Source organism: Teleopsis dalmanni, chromosome 1, assembly GCF_002237135.1.
Source record: "Teleopsis dalmanni isolate 2A chromosome 1, ASM223713v2, whole genome shotgun sequence".
NCBI classification, from domain to species: domain Eukaryota; kingdom Metazoa; phylum Arthropoda; class Insecta; order Diptera; family Diopsidae; genus Teleopsis; species Teleopsis dalmanni.
The window spans coordinates 195,138,253-195,161,527 of record NC_051846.1 but is presented as its reverse complement, the minus strand read 5'-3'; the positions used below and the strand labels follow the sequence as shown (position 1 = coordinate 195,161,527).

The following is a 23,275-nucleotide window of genomic DNA, read 5'->3' as shown; positions in this document are numbered from 1 at the left end:
TTCATACAAGAAAAATACTTGCATATCTGCAAATCTCAAACAAAAATAAATAAACATAAATATTTATATGTAAATTTCTGTAAGTTTGACTAGTGTAATGTATACATATGTATGTAAAATATTCCATACGCAAGTGAAATTTAAATAAGTGTGAAATCTTTAATTAACATAGGATGCTGGATAGGCAGTTGGCATAAGTAATTTGATGATTGTACAGGGTGTGATGGAATTCGCAGAATAGGGTTGTCAGTAACGTTTCGGTTTAGCTTTGATATTATTGAATTTTAATAGTTGAATGAACAATCTAACGATAAATTCTGTTAATATAAAAAACGATTACCAATATAATAAAATAATTATGAACTTTTAAGACATGCAGTTAAAAAGTTTTTACAACTAATTATATTACACTGGCTGGCAAAGAGAAATACGTTTATATGCTAACATATATTTGACTTCATTCATCCAGTGTAATTTTTGGCACTAACAGCGCCCTGGGCGTGATTACTATAGCGCCTTACGGCTATCCATCTACCGATAGACCAGTTAAAAAGGTATGCAACTCCTCACAGCGGCAATTGTAGTTATTATGCACTGATTAATAGGTATTATCTGATATATTTTGCAACTTAGTCGTTCTTTAGGTAGAGTAAAGAAAGGATTAAATAAGCTTTACAATTTAATTGTGATTGGAAATAAGAAGTCTAAAGAAAACTATTTTCTTACTTGAAAATAGAAATAAAATAGAAAAATAGAAAAAATAGTACAGAAAATAGCAATAGAAAATCACGCCCATGGCACGCCCATACTAGTGGTGAATACACTTCCAGGTTTTATAATGAGGTATAACAATATTAAAAATAAACTAAAGTAATAATTCACACATTATGAATAGAGTGTGCATTTATCTAAGTTAGTAACTAATTCTTAACAAAATTACCAAAATATATTATAGACAAATAAATTTATTGTTGCTTATGTAGTGTTCGAACATCTATTTGTTGGGTCCTTGACAAGAGAGATGAACAGTAAAATCCATCTTAAAATCACTTATTACAATTATTGTTGGTACTTTTCGTAGCAATTTATTATTTTGTACAAAATCAGATATTAAGAAAGATGTGAAAAAAGAGAAGAAGTAGAGATAGAAAAAAAAAGAAAAATAGGTAAATTATTGAAAATATCCCACTGTATATGAATTATATCCATGAATTGAATCTACATCAATTTCTTCACTTTACCTATGCAAACAGTTAGTTTTTAACTAAGCCCAAAGTTCTACATAAAATATCGAAGACATCACTTACTAAAGTAGGAAAGTCATTGAAAATATCACAATAAATATGAGTTATATCAATGAATTGCATCCCTATTAATTATGTAGTAAACTTCTTCACTTCACATATGTGAGCAGTTACTTCTCAACTGAGCTTAAAGTTATATAAAAAATAAAATAAACAAGAGTCAAAAAAGCATTGTCTCACAGAAAAAGAAGTAATATAAGATAAAATAAAAAAAAGAAGAAAAAATAATTAACAAAAAACAATTTGTGTAGGCGTCGTCTATATAAACATAGTCGATATTAAAGGTATAATTAAAGTCTTTTCTTTGTATATAGTATATATATCAGGTTCACTAGTCCTAAACGTGAAAAACAGATTATTTATTAAAAACAAAAAAGCTACTAATTATTTAGTGTAAAGACAGGGATAGCACAAGAAGAGTGTAAATGGTGGTGATGTCAAATCCGTATTAGTAAACAGTAGTACCAAGTCAACTAAATTGACTGAATTTAATGTACTATATTTCTATCATCAGAAGTGAATATGTAAATTGATGAAATATAATTGGTGAAACTGAAGTCTTGTTGTTTTGTATTCTTTCTATTATAAGCTGATGAAAACATTTACGCACCAATTAATTTTATCTTCAGGCAGCAAGAGACCTCACGCCGCCACTCAATAAAACCGTTTCTTTCAGCTACCGGAATGTAAATGCAGCAACCAGAAAATAAATTGATCTTATCTGCAAAACACTGTAAGAATTTGAAATAAGAAGTGTATTCACTCAGATTAAACTGATTGTAATCAATTAAATTATCTACTCATTACGTATTACGAGATCTACAAGCTACTCGAGTACATTCTTAACATTGTTAGTATGCAATTATTTGCATGCCAAGAGCAAAGCTCACAGTTGTTCTTAATTTTATGCTAATAGAAAAATCGGCTTCTTCATACACCGCTTGATTTGGTGTTGTTGATTAACTGATTTTATGTTGGCAACATGTCAGTTAACATAAACAACATCAGACAGCAACAAAATACAACTAACAATTATATTATATTAATAAAGAAATAAAAAGGCAGCACCAATACCCAATGCTAGCAACAGCAAAGGCAACGGCAACGGCAACAGATGCAGAAATAAACTGCCACTGCACATTGCCCGCTCGCGCAGTGGTGCAGTGGCGGAGTGGCGGATGTGAATGAATATCTTAAATTGATTAAATAACATATAATAAAAATGTTGCAAGCTGCACTTTACGCGTTGCAGCAACTATTTTCGACAGCAGGCGGATGGTGTTTAATCTGTGGAAGTGTAAATCTATAATGTGGCAACAACAGATCCGACAACAGCGTTGAAAGCATGAAGAAAACACATTAAAAAATAAAAGAAATAAATAAAAGAACATAAATTGCACTTGCACTTGCATTTAGAATTGTACTTGGACTTAGACTCGGACTTGGACTTGGACATGCAATTACTTTGGCAATTACTTTTGTTTGGAAAAGTATATTTTTTACAGTTATCTTTCAGTTGTTGTTACTTTATCCGCTTAACTCTCAATGGGACATATCACACACAGTCTATGACAGTCTTTGTTGTTGTTTGTTTAAAATTTTTATAGATGCAGTTAAAGTTGTTGGTATAAATGAATTGCAACTTTTTGATTAAACCCTAAATCAACTTACCTGTTCTTTCAATAGAAGCTTTAACCCAATTCGATACATTTGTTTCCGCATCATTTTAAACGGTTTGTTTCACTTTTTCTTAATTTTTTGTTGCTCTGCGTTGGTGAGAAAATGTTGTTTGTTATTAATTGCTTAGCTTATTGCAACAATTGCTACCGCAATGCGGCAATAGTTTATATGTTTTCACTTCGTTGTCTTTTTAAAGTTGCTGCGACGGCATTCGTTGCCGACATCTAATACCAAGTACTCGTATGTTTTATCTCTTCTCATACATATAATATAATAAATTGGACAAAGGTTATGTTGTTGCAGCAGCAGTGTCTGTTTGTTTAATCGTTTATATTGCCTTCCTCTTTAGTTTTCATGTCATTGCTGTTGCAATTGCAATTGATGCTACTTTGTTGTTATTGCTGCTGGTATTTCTGTTGTGTTGCCGTTGTATTGCCGTTGTGTTGCCGTTGAGGTTGTCACCATCGAAATGACAAACGACAGCTGTCGATGATGGAGTGTCAATGTGTGATGAAAAATAAACTAATAAATTGTGAGAGTGACCCAAATATTTGGTTAGAAAATAGAAAACTGGGAAATATTTTAATATAAATTAATTTTTAGTTTAATTATAGGTGCATCATCGACTTTTATTTATTTATTTTTAATTTTAATTAAAATCCATTGCAAAAATTTGCATAAGAAAATTAATACGGAAAATTTCAAAATTGTTGCATTGATAAGTGTATAGAGAAGAGGTTCGGTTATTTATAGTAAGCAAATGCGACTATTTATAATTGATTCCAAGAAAATGTCTAAACATGGTTTCAGTAGAGGCGTAGTCAATTTATTATAGTATGTTATATAGTTACAAGTAATTAAGTATTAGTAATATTTACACTGTTGTTTTGTTGGGTATTTACTTCTTTAAAAACTAAAATTAAGAAATTTATTGTAATAGTTTAGGTTAGGCTAAGTCGGACATAGAAGACCGTTGTAGACACCTTCAGGGAACAAGAGTATAAGGTGGTGGCGAAGGAACAAGTGTATTAAGCTAAGTCAACGGTGGTGCCTACAACTCTAGTGAATCGAAGTTACCTGTAACAACATTCCGCGTCGTTATAGTACTCTGCTGGACTATATAGATTTGTGTCATTTAATCACATAGGTACTCGAGCAACTATACCCAAGAAACGTAATCCGCCCTATGCTGTTACTAAGAGCAGTGTCTTTACCCAATGTATTGTAGACAAATACACTGTTAATACACCAAGGAAGTAATAATAATAATAAGTCGGACTCAACGATTGATAACAACCCTTAATAATTTAGGCAATTTAACGATATCTTGTGATTCCATTTACAGTAGGACTTTATTCCCTGTTCTCTATTTAGAAAAACATTTTAAAACTGTGAGTTTTCTCATTTCAATTATGATATTAAAAAGTTTCTGTAGAGCAGAGTAGCTGCCGACAGCATTACTGAATTAAAAAGTTTTAAAATTATAACAACAGGATAATGCCCTTGTCATTGCAATCTTAACAAAAGCGTTGAGCTTTCATATATAGACTCTTACCATTAGTTTCTATTAGATAATATCTCGTTATTACTTTTACCATCTCATAGACAGAAATACTAATTCTTTTATATAATTGCTTTGAGTGTCTTTTATTCTATCTTGGCCAGATCAATCTGGTAATCATTAAGGTTATTAATTTATTTTATTTCGCATTGGCTTCTTATGTTTTATTGACATTGTCATTAAAACAGATCTAAATTATTTTCCTTCAGTTCCATCAAAATATCTGTACTACAGTACCATGAATATTATTGCCAAATCACACTCAGATGAACATTGATTCAACTCATAACTTTTTATAGTTTATAAAATTTTATTTTGATATGGGTTATTGTGCCCGTATGTATATATGGTATTGAAATATAAGAAATTGCCTTTAAATCAAACAAACAAATAAATACGTTTTCATTCAAAAATACTCCGTACCATTGTCAACTTCAATTGGTACATTAGAAATGATGATCTGCATCATGATTAAAAAACTATTTACGAAATTGCTCTAAGAAGAGTCCATTATGTATATCGATAGACTCTTAGCACATGATATTCATGAGATACAGTTCATTCCACTAAAAGAAACAATGTAACAAGAGGGACTTCCACAGATCTAATTCTAAAGCAAAATTAAATAGACATCTTATGATAGTATAAACTTAAATATTGGTTTAGTTTTATTACATACACACTAAGCAATTATATGAAATAGTGAATGTCTTAGGACCGTCATCATTAACTATGGAGTAGTAAAGAATGTTTTAACCTCTGGAGTTTTTCGATTTATATTGCCTTGGAGTCATACTTCTGTTTAAGAATTATTTGTATTTTTCAATATCTTCTAAAACATCATCCTAATTCCGATCAATTGGCTTTTCTCAGCTAGACTGCTTTATTCTGTAGTATAGGATACTAAAATTGTCAGAGAATGATAGCCACACACCTCCTCAACAAAGCTGCATTTTACTGTTGATCGTAACTTCGAGATCTACATGAATTGGTTTCTTTCGGTTTATCACGTTTTCTAGTTGACACAGATACACAGAGTAGATATCAAATGTAATGCTTCTCAGGCGTAGTGATCGTATTGTGTTTGCGCTTTCTTAATAGTATTTATAATGTATGTTAATCCTCGATGTAGCAGAGTTCTTATGATAGAAAGTTTAGAAACTAATTATCATGTTGTGTCCAGGGAACTCTGAAATCATTTATAAAAATAAAAACAATGCATTATGGGAAGTTTAGAATCTAACTATCATGATTGTCTCCAGAGAACTCTGAGATCATTTTTTAATAAAAACAATACATTATGGGAAGTTTCAAAACTAATTATCATGTTGTCTCCAGAGAACTCTGAGATCATTATTTAATAAAAACAATGCATTATGGGAAGTTTATGTTAGAATCTAACTATCATGATTGTCTCCAGAGAACTCTGAGATCATTATTTAATAAAAACAATACATTATGGGAAGTTTAGAAACTAATTATCATGTTGTACCCAGGGAACTCTAAAATCATTTATAAAAATAAAAACAATACATTATGGGAAGTTTAGAATTTAACTATCATGAATGTCTCCAGGGAACTCTGAGATCATTATTTAATAAAAACAATACATTATGGGAAGTTTAAAAAGTAATTATCATGTTGTCTCCAGAGAACTCTAAGAACGCTATTTAATGAAAACAATATATTCTGGCAAGTTTAAGATTTGAGTTAAGCTGCCTCATAGTAAATAGTAGAGATTACAATCTGAACACTTACTTAAAGATGTTTTATAGATGTATTATTATACATCATACATCATATTTTACTTCTACGAGTTGTCCTTACAAGTGTTTAAAATAAATATATGCAATTAATAACATATATTAGTACTGCTCGCACTGTACATTATAATTGAGTAACATTTAAAAATCATTTTACTTCTCTCATAATTTAAAGATGACAAATTATATATTCATTAGATTATTAGCCTAGAGGATATAATTCAAACTCATAAAAATGCCTCTATGAAAATGTTTAAATTGCATGCTGTGGTGGCGGCCAGTAAGAGCAATATTTCATTTTCCTAGTGGCTGTGCGTTGTCATGCTTCAAACATTCTTCACTTAGATTTTATTTATTTATGATTTTTTTTTTAATTTTCCACTTAAAAAAAAATACTTAAGTTTACTCACATTTTATTTAAATTCCAATACGGTTGTAAAACTTTCGTTCTCTTCCCAAATCAGCAAATTGGTAATAAATCTACACACTTGCTTTACTGGTTAAAACTCGTTGAATTCACATTAAATCGCGTGTATCTGTGTTGCTGTGGATGTGTATTCGGATGAAAGAATTTTTATATCTTCTCGTTTGCATACAATATACATATTTGCTAAATTGCGGCGGGCTCGTAAATTATCGCATATATATACCGCCAAGGCAGTTAGTCACAGCAACACCAACAACCACAACAGTATCAGTACCAGCACTGGCACTAGCACCAGTCCCAGCACCAGCACCAGTAACAGCTCCAGCACTAGCACCAGTACCAGCAGCAGCAATATCAGCAGCAATAGCAGCAGCAGCAAAAGCATAAAGCGGAAAAAATCTTACTGTGTCAGTTTGTCTTACTGGTTACTGGTATTCCAATTGACCAAGTGACTGTCTGCGCATAGTCACTTTGCGCGTGAGACGCAATCTAAGTTGCTGCGCGTCTTGGTGCGGTGAAAGTAACGAGATACTCGTATCTATCAGATATTTTTCAATAATATCTGTGCAATGCGCGTGGCAACTTAAAAGATGCGTAATGTGTGCTACACATGAAAAGCATTTGGCTTTGGCTTTGGCTTTGGCTTTGGCTTATAGTTTGCTAGATGCTTTTTATAAGCATAAAAATATTTTTAGAAATTGAAAGGACACGTTGAGAATTTTTAATTTGCATTTTCTAATGTGTACGGAATTCAACGAGAAGAAGTGAAATTTTTTCATTGCCAAGCGCACATGCAATGAATGTTGAATAAAAAGAATATTTTTATTTATTTATTTATTTTTTTTTTTTTTGTTTTTTGTTTTTTTCTTAAATATGTTTTAATTTTATTTTGGTAATATAGTTAAACTAGTATAAGTAACAGTTTTTTATAACAAACTCTGATTGATATGAGAGCGTAGCAAAGTATGTGCATTGCGTGCATATTGAGATACTGCTAACGAACAGAAATATCTAGGCCTAACATGTAGAATGTCTTTAAAATTTGTTTCTCTTTTTTAAGTGATATTCTGGCTTAAATTTCTTAAATTTTGGATGACAGCCAATGTTCCACTTATTTCACTATTTATTTCACTATTGATTTCACTATTTATTCTAGTATCAATTATTCGTAATTTACGCTTTGCAAAATTGATTTTAAATATATATGTATAGTAAGATACTGGTATTGATATAAATTTTTAAATATATACGTATCTGTGTTTTGAATTGTGAGGTGTATTTAAGTCGCAGCATAATTTTAATAGGAAAATAAAAATATTCCATTTATATTGCTATATATTTCAATAACAATTATACATAATTTATGCTTTGCAATATTGATTTTAAATATATAGTGAGATTTTTTATAGTAGTATTTTTTAAAATTTTTAAATACATTGTGACCGAAAAGTTTCCGGTCATAAATAAATAAAACGCAAAATTCTTAATCTTCATCAATATTTATTTATCTTTCAAAATATGCTTCCATTAGAAGCGATACACAAATGCCAACGTTTTCCAATCATCAAAAACATTTTTTATAGGCGCTTTCCGGTATGGCTTTGAGTTCCCTCTGCGAATTCTGTTTTACGTCTTCTATGGATTCAAAACGCGTTCCTCTGAGTGGTAATTTGAGGTTGGGAAACAGGAAAAAGTCACACGGTGCAAGATCAGGTGAATACGGTGGCTGTTCGATGGTATTTATTGAATGTTTGGCCTTAAAATCGTTGATAATGTTGAACAAATTGAGGTGAATCGGAACAAGCCGGGCGTTGACACGTCGCATACACAAATTGTCCACCAAAATCAAACGAGCCATCTCACGACCGATGCCTAGCTCTCGTGCTATCTCTCTAACACTCACATGAGGATTTTTGAACACGATTTCCTTTGCCTTTTCAATGTTTTCGTCGGTGGTAGAGGTCGAAGGTCGTCCAGAACGCGGCATGTCTTCGACGGTCGTACGACAGTCCTGAAAGGCTTTGTACCACTCATAAACTTGAGTTTTCGATAAAACTGATTCCCCATAAGCCTTTTGTAGCATTCGCAACGATTCTGCACACGAAATTTCGTTCGAAAAACAAAATTTGATGCAAACTCTTTGTTCAATATTTTTTTCCATTGTTTTTTTCGCAACGCACTACTGAGGTGAACTGGTTTCAACAGCTGCCGTAAACGAACTGTCCGACAGATCGCGCTCATTTTTGGCATAGTAATTGTCCTTAATTGCTGCCAAACTACATAAACTTAAAATATCGAAAAATATACAGCGCGCGAATTTTAAATGAGAACCTCCGAAAACCTTTCGGTCACAATGTATGTGTCTTTTAATAAAAGATTGGAAGATAAAAGAAAAGGAAATCCAAAATTCTCATTAAGATACCGCATAGAAATATTAGTCATATGGTAGGTTTACTTACAGCTCACTATAAGCCATGCTAAAAGATTAGGTCTCCCTTTCAATCAAATCTGTCGCAGCTGTGGGTAGACGATGAGAGTACCTCTCATCTACTGTGTTTTTGCTCAGCTCATGCATGGCGGCGACTTAATACTCTAGCAACCCCCTTTCTTGAGGACCTTGACCAATTACAGTACCTGATACCAAATAGCATTTTATGCTTCACCATAGGTTCTAGGTGGTTTTTCCTATATATACTGTTACCGTATATGGACCAATAGGCCTAAGTGAATCCATAAGGGATCTTTGGTATAACTTAACCTAACCTAATTATGTATCAATCTGGGTCTTGCATTTATTTTGTAAAGTGTATTTAGTTTAATATAAATGCAGTATAATTTAAATAGTAAATTAGGGATATTTTACGACATATTTAAAAATTTTAAATATATATACATAAATATATAACTCTTTTAGTAAAAATTTGGCATAAAAATTGTTTATTATTTCTAATTCTTATTTAAGTACACAATTAATTTTTGCTATATACTATACTATATGTATATACTATACTATATATATGGTATATTAGTTCAACAGACATACATAGAGATCTTAGGATTGACTCAGTGAAAAAATATATCAGAGACAGAGCACTAAAATTATTCATTATGTTAAAGTTGATACGCTAATTAACCCCGCCCTAACAATCCTCAAGTCCACTTCTGGACTCTCAGGAAGATATGCTGATTTAAGGTCCGTCATCAACTAAAAGACAAATAAATGATATGATGTATTTTTTTTTAGCCTAGTTAAAGCCTAGTGTGGGGTAGAGATAAGCCCCCCAGCCATTATAGAGTAAAAGTGCGTAATAGCACTAACTCAAGAAGAAGAAGAATCAAGAATATGTTCTTTATATATTACAGTCTTGTTTTAATTATAAAAAAGAATTATATATTATCAAAATTATTCGGAAAATTAAGTTAATACAGTACCATATTGTAATAATTTATAATTCGAAAATTTTATTTTTACAGTAGCAGTAACTGAAAAGCTTGAGTAATTGTAAAGTGAAAGAAAATTCCTCATTTTTCATAATTTTTACAGTATGTCAATAAAAAAGATTGTGTATTAAATTATTTTTCAATATTTATTTATACAAAGCTCAAGTTTATGATGTAAAATATTTTAAATTTAATAATGATTTTAATAACTTTCACTATTTTATAAATTTACAAAAATTATATTAACTGGTAACTTTTTAATGGTCTAAGTCAATAATTCAAAATTTTTAATCTATTTACTTATGTAAATTTAATCTCATTAAAAAACTCATTTAAAAATAATTATTAAAGCAATTCACATTAAAGACCTATGCTTCTACTTAACAAACCTTCTGTTGAAAATTCATTTTTTTTTTGGTGTAGGAAATTATTATATATCTGATATGATATGAAAACTTATGATATAATATTATCATTAATATTAACATATGTTATAAAAGAGTTGCTTTTGTTTTTATTTATGTTACTATTTGTTTAGTCTGATATCCAAATTTGTGTTTAGTTTATCAATATCCTGAATATTGCAATTGTATCTTAAGCCATGACACGGGATATATGTCAGTAAGAACGTAACATTTGATTACCCATTTTGCATACGAATGTACTTGATTATTTCTTTCTTTATTTTTCTAATTGCATATTATATAAAGTTATAAATTATATATATATATTAACTTTTTCGAAGTACTCAGACCTCTGAAACAAATACATAATCTCCTGGACGACCACATGACAAGGAGAGCAAACGAAAGGTGGTGAAACTTAACCACCTGTAGAATAGCTAGGACTATGTCTGGCCACATATACGAAGAAAAGTACACCCATGATGTTATATCGTCTAGCCGAAGGAACTGTAGAACATTAATTTGTGTATTAACAGGTCTGGCAATATATGCACACAAGCTAAACTCAATTCGCAGCAATGCTTATAAGAAATGCAACGAATCAGATGCAAAAAAAATATCTGCCGTGTAATTGTCCGGATCTCTCGAGAACTCGACAAAAATACTTGGGGGCTGACAGTTTTACAGGTCTGGAGCACATATCCGAAGTTTCTGTTGAAATCCTAATAAAATTCGTTAATAATAAGCGCATCCTAAGTGATGCACACTATCGGTAATAATCAAGATTCTGATTTGGTATCGCTATGGAATATAATGATCTTCGCGTTGTCTTTTTGGTCTGCCTGTATAACGTAACCTAACCGTATCTATATAAAGTTTAAAAATTCAATTAAATAAGAAATGTAGGTCTTAGTTTCAGCCGTTTGTCTGATCATAAGAAAATATATAAAAAAACGACACCTAATATAACCTTATGCAATATATTAAATTATTTAAAAATTATTTCTGCTTGTATTTGTTTAATATTAATAATTATTGTTAAAGTTAGGAAAGCGTGTGAAAAACTTGTCCATATTGAATTGTTTATTTAGTTTGATAATATTTTAATTTAAAAATTTACGAAGACAGCTCAGTATTTTAGCTTTAATAAAAAAAGTCTAAAATCAAATCAAACAAATTTATTTTGAATGAAATAATATAGTAGGAATAGTATTGTATATATAAATGCGTATGGACAAACCACTCTTTTCGAAATTCATTCAAAATTGCTTAAATTTTCAATAAACATTTTTATATCTTTGGAATTGTTAATAAAAATAAAAAATGTGCGATTGTAATTCTAATTACAGTCATACAAATTTTTGAATGAAATAACACGTCGCTATATTGTCAACAACAACAATAGTTCGTAATCTTGGATTAGTAAACAGCGATTTATCAATAGTATCTATTGTAGTTAGTAATAACAATAAGCTATTTTGGTATTAAACTCTGTCTCAGTCTCCGTCTCAGACTCGGTCTCAGACTGAGGCTCAGACTATAATCGTCATCATTTATGTTACTTAATTTGTGTAAATGTAAAAGACTTGCAACTGAGTTGACGGTGAAGTTTTAAGACAGCGACAATGAAATTACTCCAATTTCGAACAGGCTAGACTTGGCAATTTTTTTGTAAACAGGAACACACTTAAAAGTGCAAATCGACTTGAATGGCGATGAAATCGATGCAGTCCAGTCTGCTTGTCGTTGCCAGAGTTACAGCTACAGCGCTACAGCTACATCTGCATCTACAATCACAACTATAGTCAGTTAGGCTAAGCTCGTGTCATTGTAGTAGCTACTTTTTATATACACGGGTATGCATTGGTGTCTTGGATCGACGCCGATGGCCAGTAGCCAGTAAGCAAGCTAGTTATAAAAGTCGTCATCCATATGAAATAGCAGCGGCAATGGTTAGAGGCAGCAAGCAACTGCAACAACTGCAAAAACTGCAACAATTGCAACAACGACAATAATAATAATAAAAGTAGTTACAGTGGCAAATGGCAATGGCAGTGGCACTGGCAATGGCAGCAAATAAAATAAAAAAAGTTAACAGTCAACTATACTAAATGTGGAAAAACGTTTTGCGAATACTTCATGGAAAAGTGGGACACTCAATAAAAATCACAACGGATTGCATGAATGAAATCTGATCGATATTAATTTGTGATTTTTTTATTTTATTTAACCAGGCAAGTAAGCAAACAAGATTGCATATGCTCCCATGCGGCAGGCACATGCCGTACAAACAAATTTGAATCCAACTCTAAACCAATAAACCGAGTACCTTAAGCAAAATATATTTTAACCAATTAATTTTTATTTATTGTATGTGTCATAAAAGCTCCGTAACGTCATTGTTCTAAATGGAAATGCGCACCTGTGCTTCAGTAGTATCCATTTTCGATTTTCTTCTCTAAAAGATTGTTTCGCATTTTTCATATGATAATTCATAAGTATTAAACAATTTAATTTAATATTCACTTTCTGTTTACATTTTTATATTTCTATAATTTTAAAATTTATTTAACCATCCAGTTTGCTTAATTAAATTACATATATTATAGAATATGTCTCTAACATTTCAATTTATTTTCAATCAACTTTAAATATTTTAATAATATATTTAAATGAACATAAATATACATATATTTTTTTCTATCTTAGTATAGTTGTGTTAAACGAATAAATGTTTTCAAACCTATTTCTCCTGATCTGCTCCACTAACGTATAACCATTTTGTTAAGGTCACCTACTATAGCAGGGATGACTTTTCTATGGCTTGCTTTTTCTACGCCAACCAATCTGTGTACTTATAAGGGCTTGCTTTGCCACTTAAAACCAAGTGTATGTAAATTTTTACACACACTCTAGGCATATATTAATAAAAACCTAGTGATTGTACCAGTTTTAGTAAGTCTTGTAATTTAGTAGCACTGATTCATATATTTTGCGAAGTACTCGTCTCTCATATATTAATAGCTGTTCTTTATAATGTAATTTAATATTATAGTATATTGTAAACCTCATTCATATCCAAATGTAAAAGTTGAGCAGGTTAAAGACATACGGAGCTTTTTACTTCTTCACAAACTTTAAATCCTTTAAATCTTGGCTAAGAAAGGTTTATTTCGCAACTCTCTATCTGTAACATCAGTTTTAAGTATTAACCTCCTGCAAATTTGCAAATACCTTGGTATATATTATGTACATTACGAACAATGTGAGATGGTTATGGATTGTATCTTTACCGGTTGAAGTCATAATGGTTATTCCAAGCTAATGAAGTTTCAATTCTCTCTGTCCTTTTGCCGAAAATTCTCCTAATATTGCGAATAAAACTTGACTAAGATCAAGTGTTCACTTAAAAAAGTTTTGAATGGATGTCTATCTGTTGCGAATAAAACTTGACTTAGATCAAGTGTTCACTTAATAAAGTTTTCACTGCATCTATCCAAGTTAAATTTATTCGACATAGTTAAGTGTAAAGACTACTCAGGACTACTCAGGTATTGAGAGCGGACAAAGTGGACAAAAGTCTGCTGAAGATTAGAGTCTGTTTAAGAGAGTTTCCATTGCAGCTATTTTAGTAGTCTATATAATTGTTGTTAAGCGGATACCAAAGTTGAGCAGACCTAAATTAGCTGGAGACAAGTGTCCGCTTAAGAGAGTTTTTACTACAGCTACCTTAATTGTCAAGCGTTCGATGTAATAGTTCCTTAGAGGTTTTGAAAAGTATATATAACTGATTAAAGTTATGTATTTATAAACATAATCAGTGAACAAAAGTTGACTGAGGATTAGAATCCATTTAAGAGAGTTTTCATTGGAGCTATCTTAGTTGTTTATATAAATGCTGTTAAGCGAACACTAATCTTGAGCGAATATAAGTTAGCTGGAGACCAGACTTCGCTTAAAAGAATTTCTAGAATGTTCAATGTAGCTACACCAGTTATCTAGCGATTCTTATAATAGTTTCTTAAGGGTTTTAAATAGAATATAACAGATCAGGATCATGTATTTATATTCTGATGAATAAGTATTTTATATTATTGACTTCTCTTAACTTTAAGGGAGTTACAAACATTCGTCTTAATTGTTGAATATAACAATATATAAAGTATACCACACTACTATCGATGTCATTAAACTTGTTATGTTAATTACCTTAATTTAGCTGTCTTTAAATTTATGACTACTGTTAATAGCATTAACATAAACAATTTAGAGACAATTGATGTTCTTGAGTTCTTGAGAGAATATAATACAATCTGTAGAAACTAAAGCTATATTGTCAAATTCAAGGCCAGTGAGCGATATGAAATAAAATTTCCAGTAAAAGTGAAAAAAGATAATAAAAATGCAATAAAGCTTAAGGTTCGTGAAGATACTTATAAATTAGTGTGCAGAATGGTTTAGTAATTATTAAAAAAAGACTATCTAACATAAATCCGAGCCAGACAAATTCGAATTCAACTACATTATTATTATCTGCTAATGAAAGACATACATTAGTACAGTAGATGAAGTGGCAAAGGAGAAGTGGTTAACGATGTTATTTTACTCTTAAAACTATTTAACTGAAAGTAGTTTCTGTTGACATACAAAATGAGACAACCACAAACAAAACATTAAGCCGACTTAAAGTTAGATAGACAAACGTAACGACTAATGAACGTATAGGCATAACGTGGAAGAAGCGTTTGGCATAGTTGTTGCAGCAAGCGACAACAACAATAATAAAAATGCATTAATATTTAATTTTATTTTGTTTTTCTGCGAAAAAGCCAAATTTAGTGTGGCCACAGTAATAATGCAACTAACAGCTTACATCTCAGAGCTGAAGAGAATCTAGTAACTGATGAAAAGACTCAAACCGAGTCTTTTGGCACAGCGACATTCAGCGACAATTGCAATAACATCAGCAACACAGCAACACAAACAACACAAACAACAAAAAACAACAAAAACACAAACAACAATTCACCGGCAATAATGGCAATCGCAATGGCGATGGCAATGGCAATGGTAACGTCAACGGCAACAACTGCAATAGCAGCAACAGCGGCAACAGCACCAACAGCATTAACGGTAAGCAGAAGCAGTAGCAGACACAGCAACAGCAACAGCAACAGGCAAAGTTGTTGCCGTCAATGAAAATTTCGCTCCATGTGCGCATGCGAAGTGTTTCGCTACGAGAAAGCAGGTGTATTTACCATTCTGCGGTTACCCACGGCACAGGTCAGACGCGCTACAAAATATCGTCGCGTGAAAATATACAAATTCGTTTTAAACAAATTTTTTTTGAAGCCTTATCAATTTTGGCTATATGTATAAAAATTTTTTTTTTATTAAAATCGAAAATAAAAAATAATTTACATTGAAAGAAAAGTGAATGAATTTTATATGAATTTTTTTAATGAAATTATCTGCATGTGTGTGCAAAAAGTTTTACTTTTCGTATAAGGATTAAATCATATTAATCATAGCAGGATCTTAAGAATATGCGTTTTGAATAGATATGAATAAAATAAACAAAATATTAATATAATTTTAAATAACATTTTTAATTGTTTAATGATAAAATTCTGCGCTAATAACAGTTTTCACTTAAGGAATTTGAGTTTCATACTATCTCATATTCATACTCTGCTACTATCTACAACTATTGTCCTAGTGCAACGCTATACTTTACGGATTTACTTTTACGCTTTTTATCAAATTAACCCATCAGTGGTTCAGTGGTTTAAGTTGTAAATCAGCAACGCTCGTACACTGTATGTAAAAAAGATTTTCCGCTAAATTACGGTTGGTGTTTTTACTTGAATATTGTTGTGTAGATTGTTGGAATGTAAGATACTTTTTATTGTACAATTTTACGCCTTCTATCGAGTGTTAATGTGCAAATAAATTAAACACTTCACACAGAATCGGTTATTTTGCTCAGTGGCAATTAAACGTGAAAGAAGCAAAAACGCTTTAGACTATCTGTCGCCGTTGTGTTGTGGAGCAGCAGCAACAGCAAATGCGGTACGGTTGATTTTTAAACTTGCCTTCACTGTTGCTTGTTCTTGTTTCTTGTATAAGCAAATTTTGATAAACAATATATATTTGTTTAATAAAAATATTTTAAAAATATATATAAAAATAATAGTCAAAATTTTATAAAAAAAAAAAAAAAACGGTGAGTGTTTAAACCTATTTTTATCTCATCATTTACAAAATTACATATTATGTTAAGCAGACAATATATATAAACAGACAAACGATATTTGTTTAACTTGATAGTCTGGGAAAAAATCATTCAAAGAATTTTGTTACACAGAACTTAACAATCATTTTGAAATAATATAGAAATGGAATTATAATGGAAAAGAAGCTAGAGATTATTCATTTATATATACAATAATTATGGTTATTTTAAAAACTCTGTATTATAATTGAAAAATCATTACTATTCTGCTATTCTACTATATATGGGAAAATTGGAGAAAGTCTTTAACAGTAATAAAGACGTTCATTTGAAAAAGTATAAGCTTTATTATAAATTGTACGCCTTCAAAATAGCAGCTTAAAATATATGAATATGAAGAAATAATTATTAAAAAAAATTGTGTTCTATAGCCTTAATTTAAGTTAATTGCGACAAAACGTATTTTTTACATACAAACTATTTGACTTGGCTTTGATTCTTTACTTCAAACAAAGAAATATATGTACTTAGAATAGAATAGAAATAGAATAAGACAGGGTACCAATAACTCTCAACGGAGCGACCATAATTGATCTTTTGAGTCGAATATACCCATGTACTTAGTTTATAATACATTGTATTTTATATCTCACACTATAGTTTTGTTTCCAAATTTATTAAATGATTTTGAAACCTTACTCAAAACATTGGAATAATATATGTACTTAGTTTATAATAAATTATAATTTATATCTCACACTATAGTTTTGTTTCCAAATTTATTAAATGATTTTGAAACCTTACTCCAAACATAGGAATATATGTACTTAGTTTATAATAACTAAATAACAATATATAATACATATATATGAAACGGAGATTTGATTTCCCCGAAGATTACTATCGAAAACACATACGATAGTATGTGATAGTAATATATTATAATTTGCAATTGGAAGAAGTGAAAGCAAATATTGATGTTCTCAAAGTTAATCATGGATGTAGGGAAATCCCTAGAGCTTCTTAATATTAAAACTTACTTACGCTGTAGGATTTTTGGAATCCAACACAAACCCAATTTTGGAGGTGGTACAGACTCCCACGTTTATGTTTTACATCTGAAATATGTAATTTAGTTAAGTTGGGTTAGGGCGGTGGCGTAAATAATGGCCTGTTGTAATATCACAGATAAAGACGTAAAAAACCATCAAAATAGTTATAAATACTAAAGCAGTCTACGCATAGACAACTTCGAAAGTTGTAAAAGTGGCTATGCTTTTAATTTTATATTGATGTCAGAAACATCAATCTATCACGAGTTGTCGATAATAACTTCATTACCTTAATGGAGGAGAGATGTGATACAATTGAAATTGTATCATGCAATCTCAATTATTTAGTAATTACACCAATTTTTTGTTTTAACAAAGTATTTATTTAATATTTAAATTGTAAACCATAAGCCCACAAATATACTTAGATTATAAAAAAAATTTCCTATAAAAAAAGTTTTGTAAACAGAAAGAATATTTACCAAAATATTTAATTTCGCAATGTCTTATGTCTAGCTTCATTATGCAGAGAGTCAAACAATTTACAATGTATTTAGGAAAAGCGTGCATCATTTAGTTTAATTTTCAATTAAACCCAATATAAAGACTTAGTTTATGCGAACTGAAACTATCACATTCGAGATCTCACATACACAACCAATATACAAATCAAATTATTTTATAATACCTTATGATCTCCTATATAATCTTAATTCTGGTTCCACTATATACCTCAATGATAATTTTTGGGTACATCTCAGATCTTCAAATTTAAAGTCAGTTTCAAATTTATAGTTTCTTACGAGTCCACATAGTAGAACTTTCATTGAAAACATAGCATATCGCCTTCCTATAATAAAAACATGATATTATAGTTTGCATATATATTTAACTTCATATTATAATTGCTTACCAATGCAGTTTCGAGGTCCTTTCGAGAATGGAATATAAGCATTTTTCTGCTTTTTTCCATAATTTTCAACTGAGAAACGCTCCGGTTCAAATTCATCTGCATTTGGACCCCAAATATCAGTCCGTCGATGAAGATGATATATTGAAATGAAAACCTGAATACCTTTGGGAAAAAAGTTTTCTCCGATTTGTGTATCTTTCATAGCTTCACGTCCTATTAATGGAAATGAAGGAGCTAGGCGAAGTGTTTCATTTATCACGAGTTCCAAATATGGCAATTGACTTAATTGATCGCATTGAATATAAAAGTCTTTTTCTGGAAACACATCCAAGATTTCCTCAAATAAACGTTGTTGTATATCTGGATGCATAGCCAACATAATGAGAGTAGAGTAAATAGCATTAGCCGTTGTTTCAAAGGACTAAAAATAATTAGATTGAAAATATACTTAGAATGTGAAGAAAAGGTATTTACTCACAGTTGCTACAATTGTATTTGATTCTTTAATTATATCATTCCGTGTAAATTGTTGATTTTCATACAGTTTTATAGCTTGATCAATAAATATTTTTGGCTCTTTCCGTATGGAAAGTACAGCATCTATATTTTTGGTATTAACAAGACTTGATTCCGTTTTGTTTTTGTTAGTACATTTATTAAGCTTAGCTTGAATTAACTGAAATTTTTATTAATCGTTTTAGATGTTTTAGTATAATTCTGAAATACTGACTTTATCAACGAACGTCCATAGTTCTTCCTTTCCTTTCTGTAATTTCGAATAGAACTCTAACATAAAACCCAGTTTAAAAAATGACATCAATGCTTGAATCGTTGTAAATTTCATTAAACTGTGAAATAAATTCAATTTATTTATATATACAATATAATTTTAGTAAATGAACTTACAAGGAAAATACATTTATTAAATCTTCCGATACCTGTTCATCTTTGTGCATCGCTTTACCCATAGTCGTTTCTAATAACATATATTAAGTTATTTGAATATGATTATTATAAGACTTAAGCCGACATCTTTTTACCTGCGCTCATAGCTACAGTCAATGTTTGTATCATATTTAAAATTTTTTGATTTTTATTGTCTATTAGAGCAGCACATCTTTCTATTAGATCGTCTTTTGCTTTATTAAATATTGGAAACAGGCTTACAAGTACATTATTTGAAAAACAGGGATTAATCATTTTACGTTTATGGACCCATTCAGTTGCTTTTGTAAAGTATTCGATGTATAACTTTCACTTTTTAAAGTATTTTTATATTTTACCTGGACTTGTAAGGAGCCCATTCTTTATTAAAACGCTAACATAATAATATATCGTTTCTGCTTTGTTAAGAAATTCTTGAGAGCGCAAAACATTTGATACAATATCTGGATCTGCTGTCAATATGACTGGAAAGAATCCTGCCCAAAAGCAGACTGTACCGTTTTTGCAGTATTTCAAAGTATGACCAATCGCACTTATTATAGCTCAAATAAAATTATGTTAATATATTAAAAAAAATATGAATAACATTTATTGCTTACAGTTCACATTTCTTAGTTTGTATAATGAACCATTTATTGGGTAACCAAATAATATCGGAAAACTTAGACCGCACTTATATATATTTCTTCGTGTCCAAAGCCAGTGAAGTAACAAAATTACGGGAAGAACTACAAACACGGATATCAAAACTTCATATGTTTTAAGTGATTCCATTTCACTAACTCAAGCTCTACTCCGTACTGTTGAATAAACTACATTAATTTCAACTGGACAAGCTGTTTCGATTTTATAGGGAAACGTTTTAGAAATATGAGAGTACGAGAATAAACTCATTTTTATTTTATAATTAAGAGTTTTTTTAACTCTTACATATCATCCGAATGTCTAGCATTTAGTAAATGGCTTGTTTATGCATTATTTATAAAACTTGCTTGACAATAAACGCTCGCTAAATGTTATTTCATTATTTGGTAGTTGTCTCAACACAGGAATAGGATGAGAGAGTAACCTTCCTATATAATTTTTCCTGCCTTGTCAAATAAAGACTGTAGCGTGATCTTCTTTTACATTTTGTTGAATGTCATAGTTTTAGATGAACCTTGATATGAATACCAAATCAAGGTATTTGTGTTGTTGATTTATTGTTTATTGTTGTTGTTTGTTGAAGGTGATCTTAGTTGTTAGAACTAGGTTCAAAGAAGTATCTACTTTTCATTTCGTGTGGTTGATATATTACGGAGTTTTGTATATTTTATGTGCAGAACAATCTTAACTCAAACTTCACCCATCCACAATGTTGACAAATTGCTTAGATCATTTTTCTGGAGAAGCTTGATTTTACTTTCGTAAATAGTAAATTTCAATGATCACATACAATTTCCATGTGAATTGTACTTTCAATTCTATGAAAGTATGGATTCGTTCTTCCTTTAAAAAAATAATTATTTTCAGCGTTCACGCCACTTGTAATGTATAATATTATTTTCTGTCAGTATTCTATTTATCAACTTAAATGCATCAGTAACTATTTCATTTAATTTATACCAAAATTTTTTAGTCGTATATATATTTTTTTCAATATTTATATATACCTTATTTTACTATATTTTATACTATATTATACTATATATAATACTATATTATACTATATATTATACTATAATATATATTTATACATTTTCAATATAAATATACATTTAAGCAGTGAAAGTTTATAGGCTGTGATAAAATGAAAGAATTCAATAGATTGTGCATTATAACTTAAACTAACATTCTTAGATCTGTTTTAGAAAAACAAAACTTTAGATTACATGCAGAAACCTTTAATATACAACTATATAACTAGTATAAATATACATTTACGCACTGAAAGTTTATAGGCTGTGATAAAATGAAAGAATTCAATAGATTGTGCATTATAACTTAAACTAACATTCTTAGATCTGTTTTAGAAAAACAAAACTTTAGATTAGATGCAGAAACCTTTAAAATACAACTATATAACTAGTATAAATATACATTTACGCACTGAAAGTTTATAGGCTGTGATAAAATGAAAGAATTCAATAGATTGTGCATTATATCTTAAACTAACATTCTTAGATCTGTTTTAGAAAAACAAAACTTTAGATTAGATGCAGAAACCTTTAATATACAACTATATTATATATATGATATAATATAATATATATATCCTCGGTATTAGATGACGTCTTTAAATTTCCTTATTGGTTTTTATAACAGTTACACTACAGACCAATTATCCAGTTTAGACTATTCAACAATTAATAGGTAGGGAAAAAGTTTGGAGATTGACTTAAAGTTAGTGCTTCTTAAAAAGAAACTTCGAAATTTCCAATATATACTTTCAGGGAATTATGTATGCAATATTTAATTCAATACTATTTGTAGTATATTTAGAAATTTAATTAATTCTCGAAATATGTCGAAAGTAAAACAAAAATATAACACATTATCGTTGTTCCAGGTATTTCTTTTAACTAACTGTGCATTAAGTGCAACAAAAACTGTCAAAATCTGAAAAATTAATAATAAACTAAAATTCTTAAACATTTTTCCTGATTTCGTTAATTGCAAATTGTGTTTTTACTGTAGAGAGTTTTATATAAGAAATTATAAAAGCGTGTTTTTAATGATGGGAAAGGTTGAGATGTTAATCTGATTCCTCTCTTAAAAATGAATTTATATATATTAATGCAAATTAATAGTACAACATAAATATTAAGATAATTAAAATGCAATAAAATAAGGGTGGTTTTAGCTACATCCATTTGTTCAGCACTCTCAAGAGCAAATATTTCTATATGAACTAGTATGCAAATTGGTATAAATTTCCGTCCTACATAAACTTATAAGTCGGAAATATATTTAAATAAATTAATAATAATAATAACATACGCGGTTCACTATGAATATTTTGAGCCTTGATAACACTGATTGTTTGCAAGTGTCATCTGACGATTCCATACGAAAGTTTGACATTATTAAACATAATCTAGCTTAGACTTTTGGTCAAAAGAACTTTATTTGTGCTATTTACAGTGATTTGTAAATTGAGTGTTAGCGAAAAAATTGAATTAACGCGAGAAAATTAAGTGGATTATCAAGACATGAGTATATCGTTCAACTTACTTCCATATTGGGCGATGGAGCTCCATCCTTTGCTACTGTGAATCGATTGTACAATGATTTTAATCGTGGCCGTAGCTCGTTTACAAACTGATAATGCAAGATACAGTATGTCATGCGACATACTGTAAGAATTAGGGAACTTTACTAAACTAAACTGTAAGAATTAGGGAATTAGTTCCACTAATATATATATATGTATAAAATATTATATTATCATTTAGCCGTGAGAAAAGTTTGTTCTCATTGGATCCTATCATCATTTGACAAAATCCCAAAAAGATGCTCGTGTCAATTAGTGCACACAAATGCTCAAGAAGTACGTGTACAATGGCGGTGC

The 23,275-nt window shown here is 30.2% G+C and overlaps 2 protein-coding genes across 3 annotated transcripts in view; one reads left to right on the top strand and one right to left on the bottom strand.

The window, feature by feature from the left end:
* LOC119671052 overlaps window positions 1–23,275 on the top strand; it is a 57,525-nt gene that overhangs the window by 2,054 nt on the left and 32,196 nt on the right. The gene's annotated exons all lie outside the window — the stretch shown is intronic.
* LOC119671055 (probable cytochrome P450 313a4) lies at window positions 18,379–20,487 on the bottom strand. Of its 2 annotated transcripts, XM_038081551.1 has the most exons (7): window positions 20,064–20,487; window positions 19,821–20,006; window positions 19,687–19,756; window positions 19,511–19,628; window positions 19,259–19,456; window positions 18,781–19,201; window positions 18,379–18,717 (listed from the first exon to the last, which is right to left on the bottom strand). In XM_038081551.1, the coding sequence occupies exons 2-7, from the start codon at window positions 19,978–19,980 to the stop codon at window positions 18,557–18,559; spliced, it is 1,128 nt and encodes a 375-aa protein (XP_037937479.1). In that variant the 5' UTR covers window positions 19,981–20,006; window positions 20,064–20,487; the 3' UTR covers window positions 18,379–18,556. The 2 variants fall into 2 exon arrangements, with proteins under 2 accessions (XP_037937479.1, XP_037937478.1); XM_038081550.1 differs by lacking the exon at window positions 20,064–20,487 and having other exon boundaries at window positions 19,821–20,024.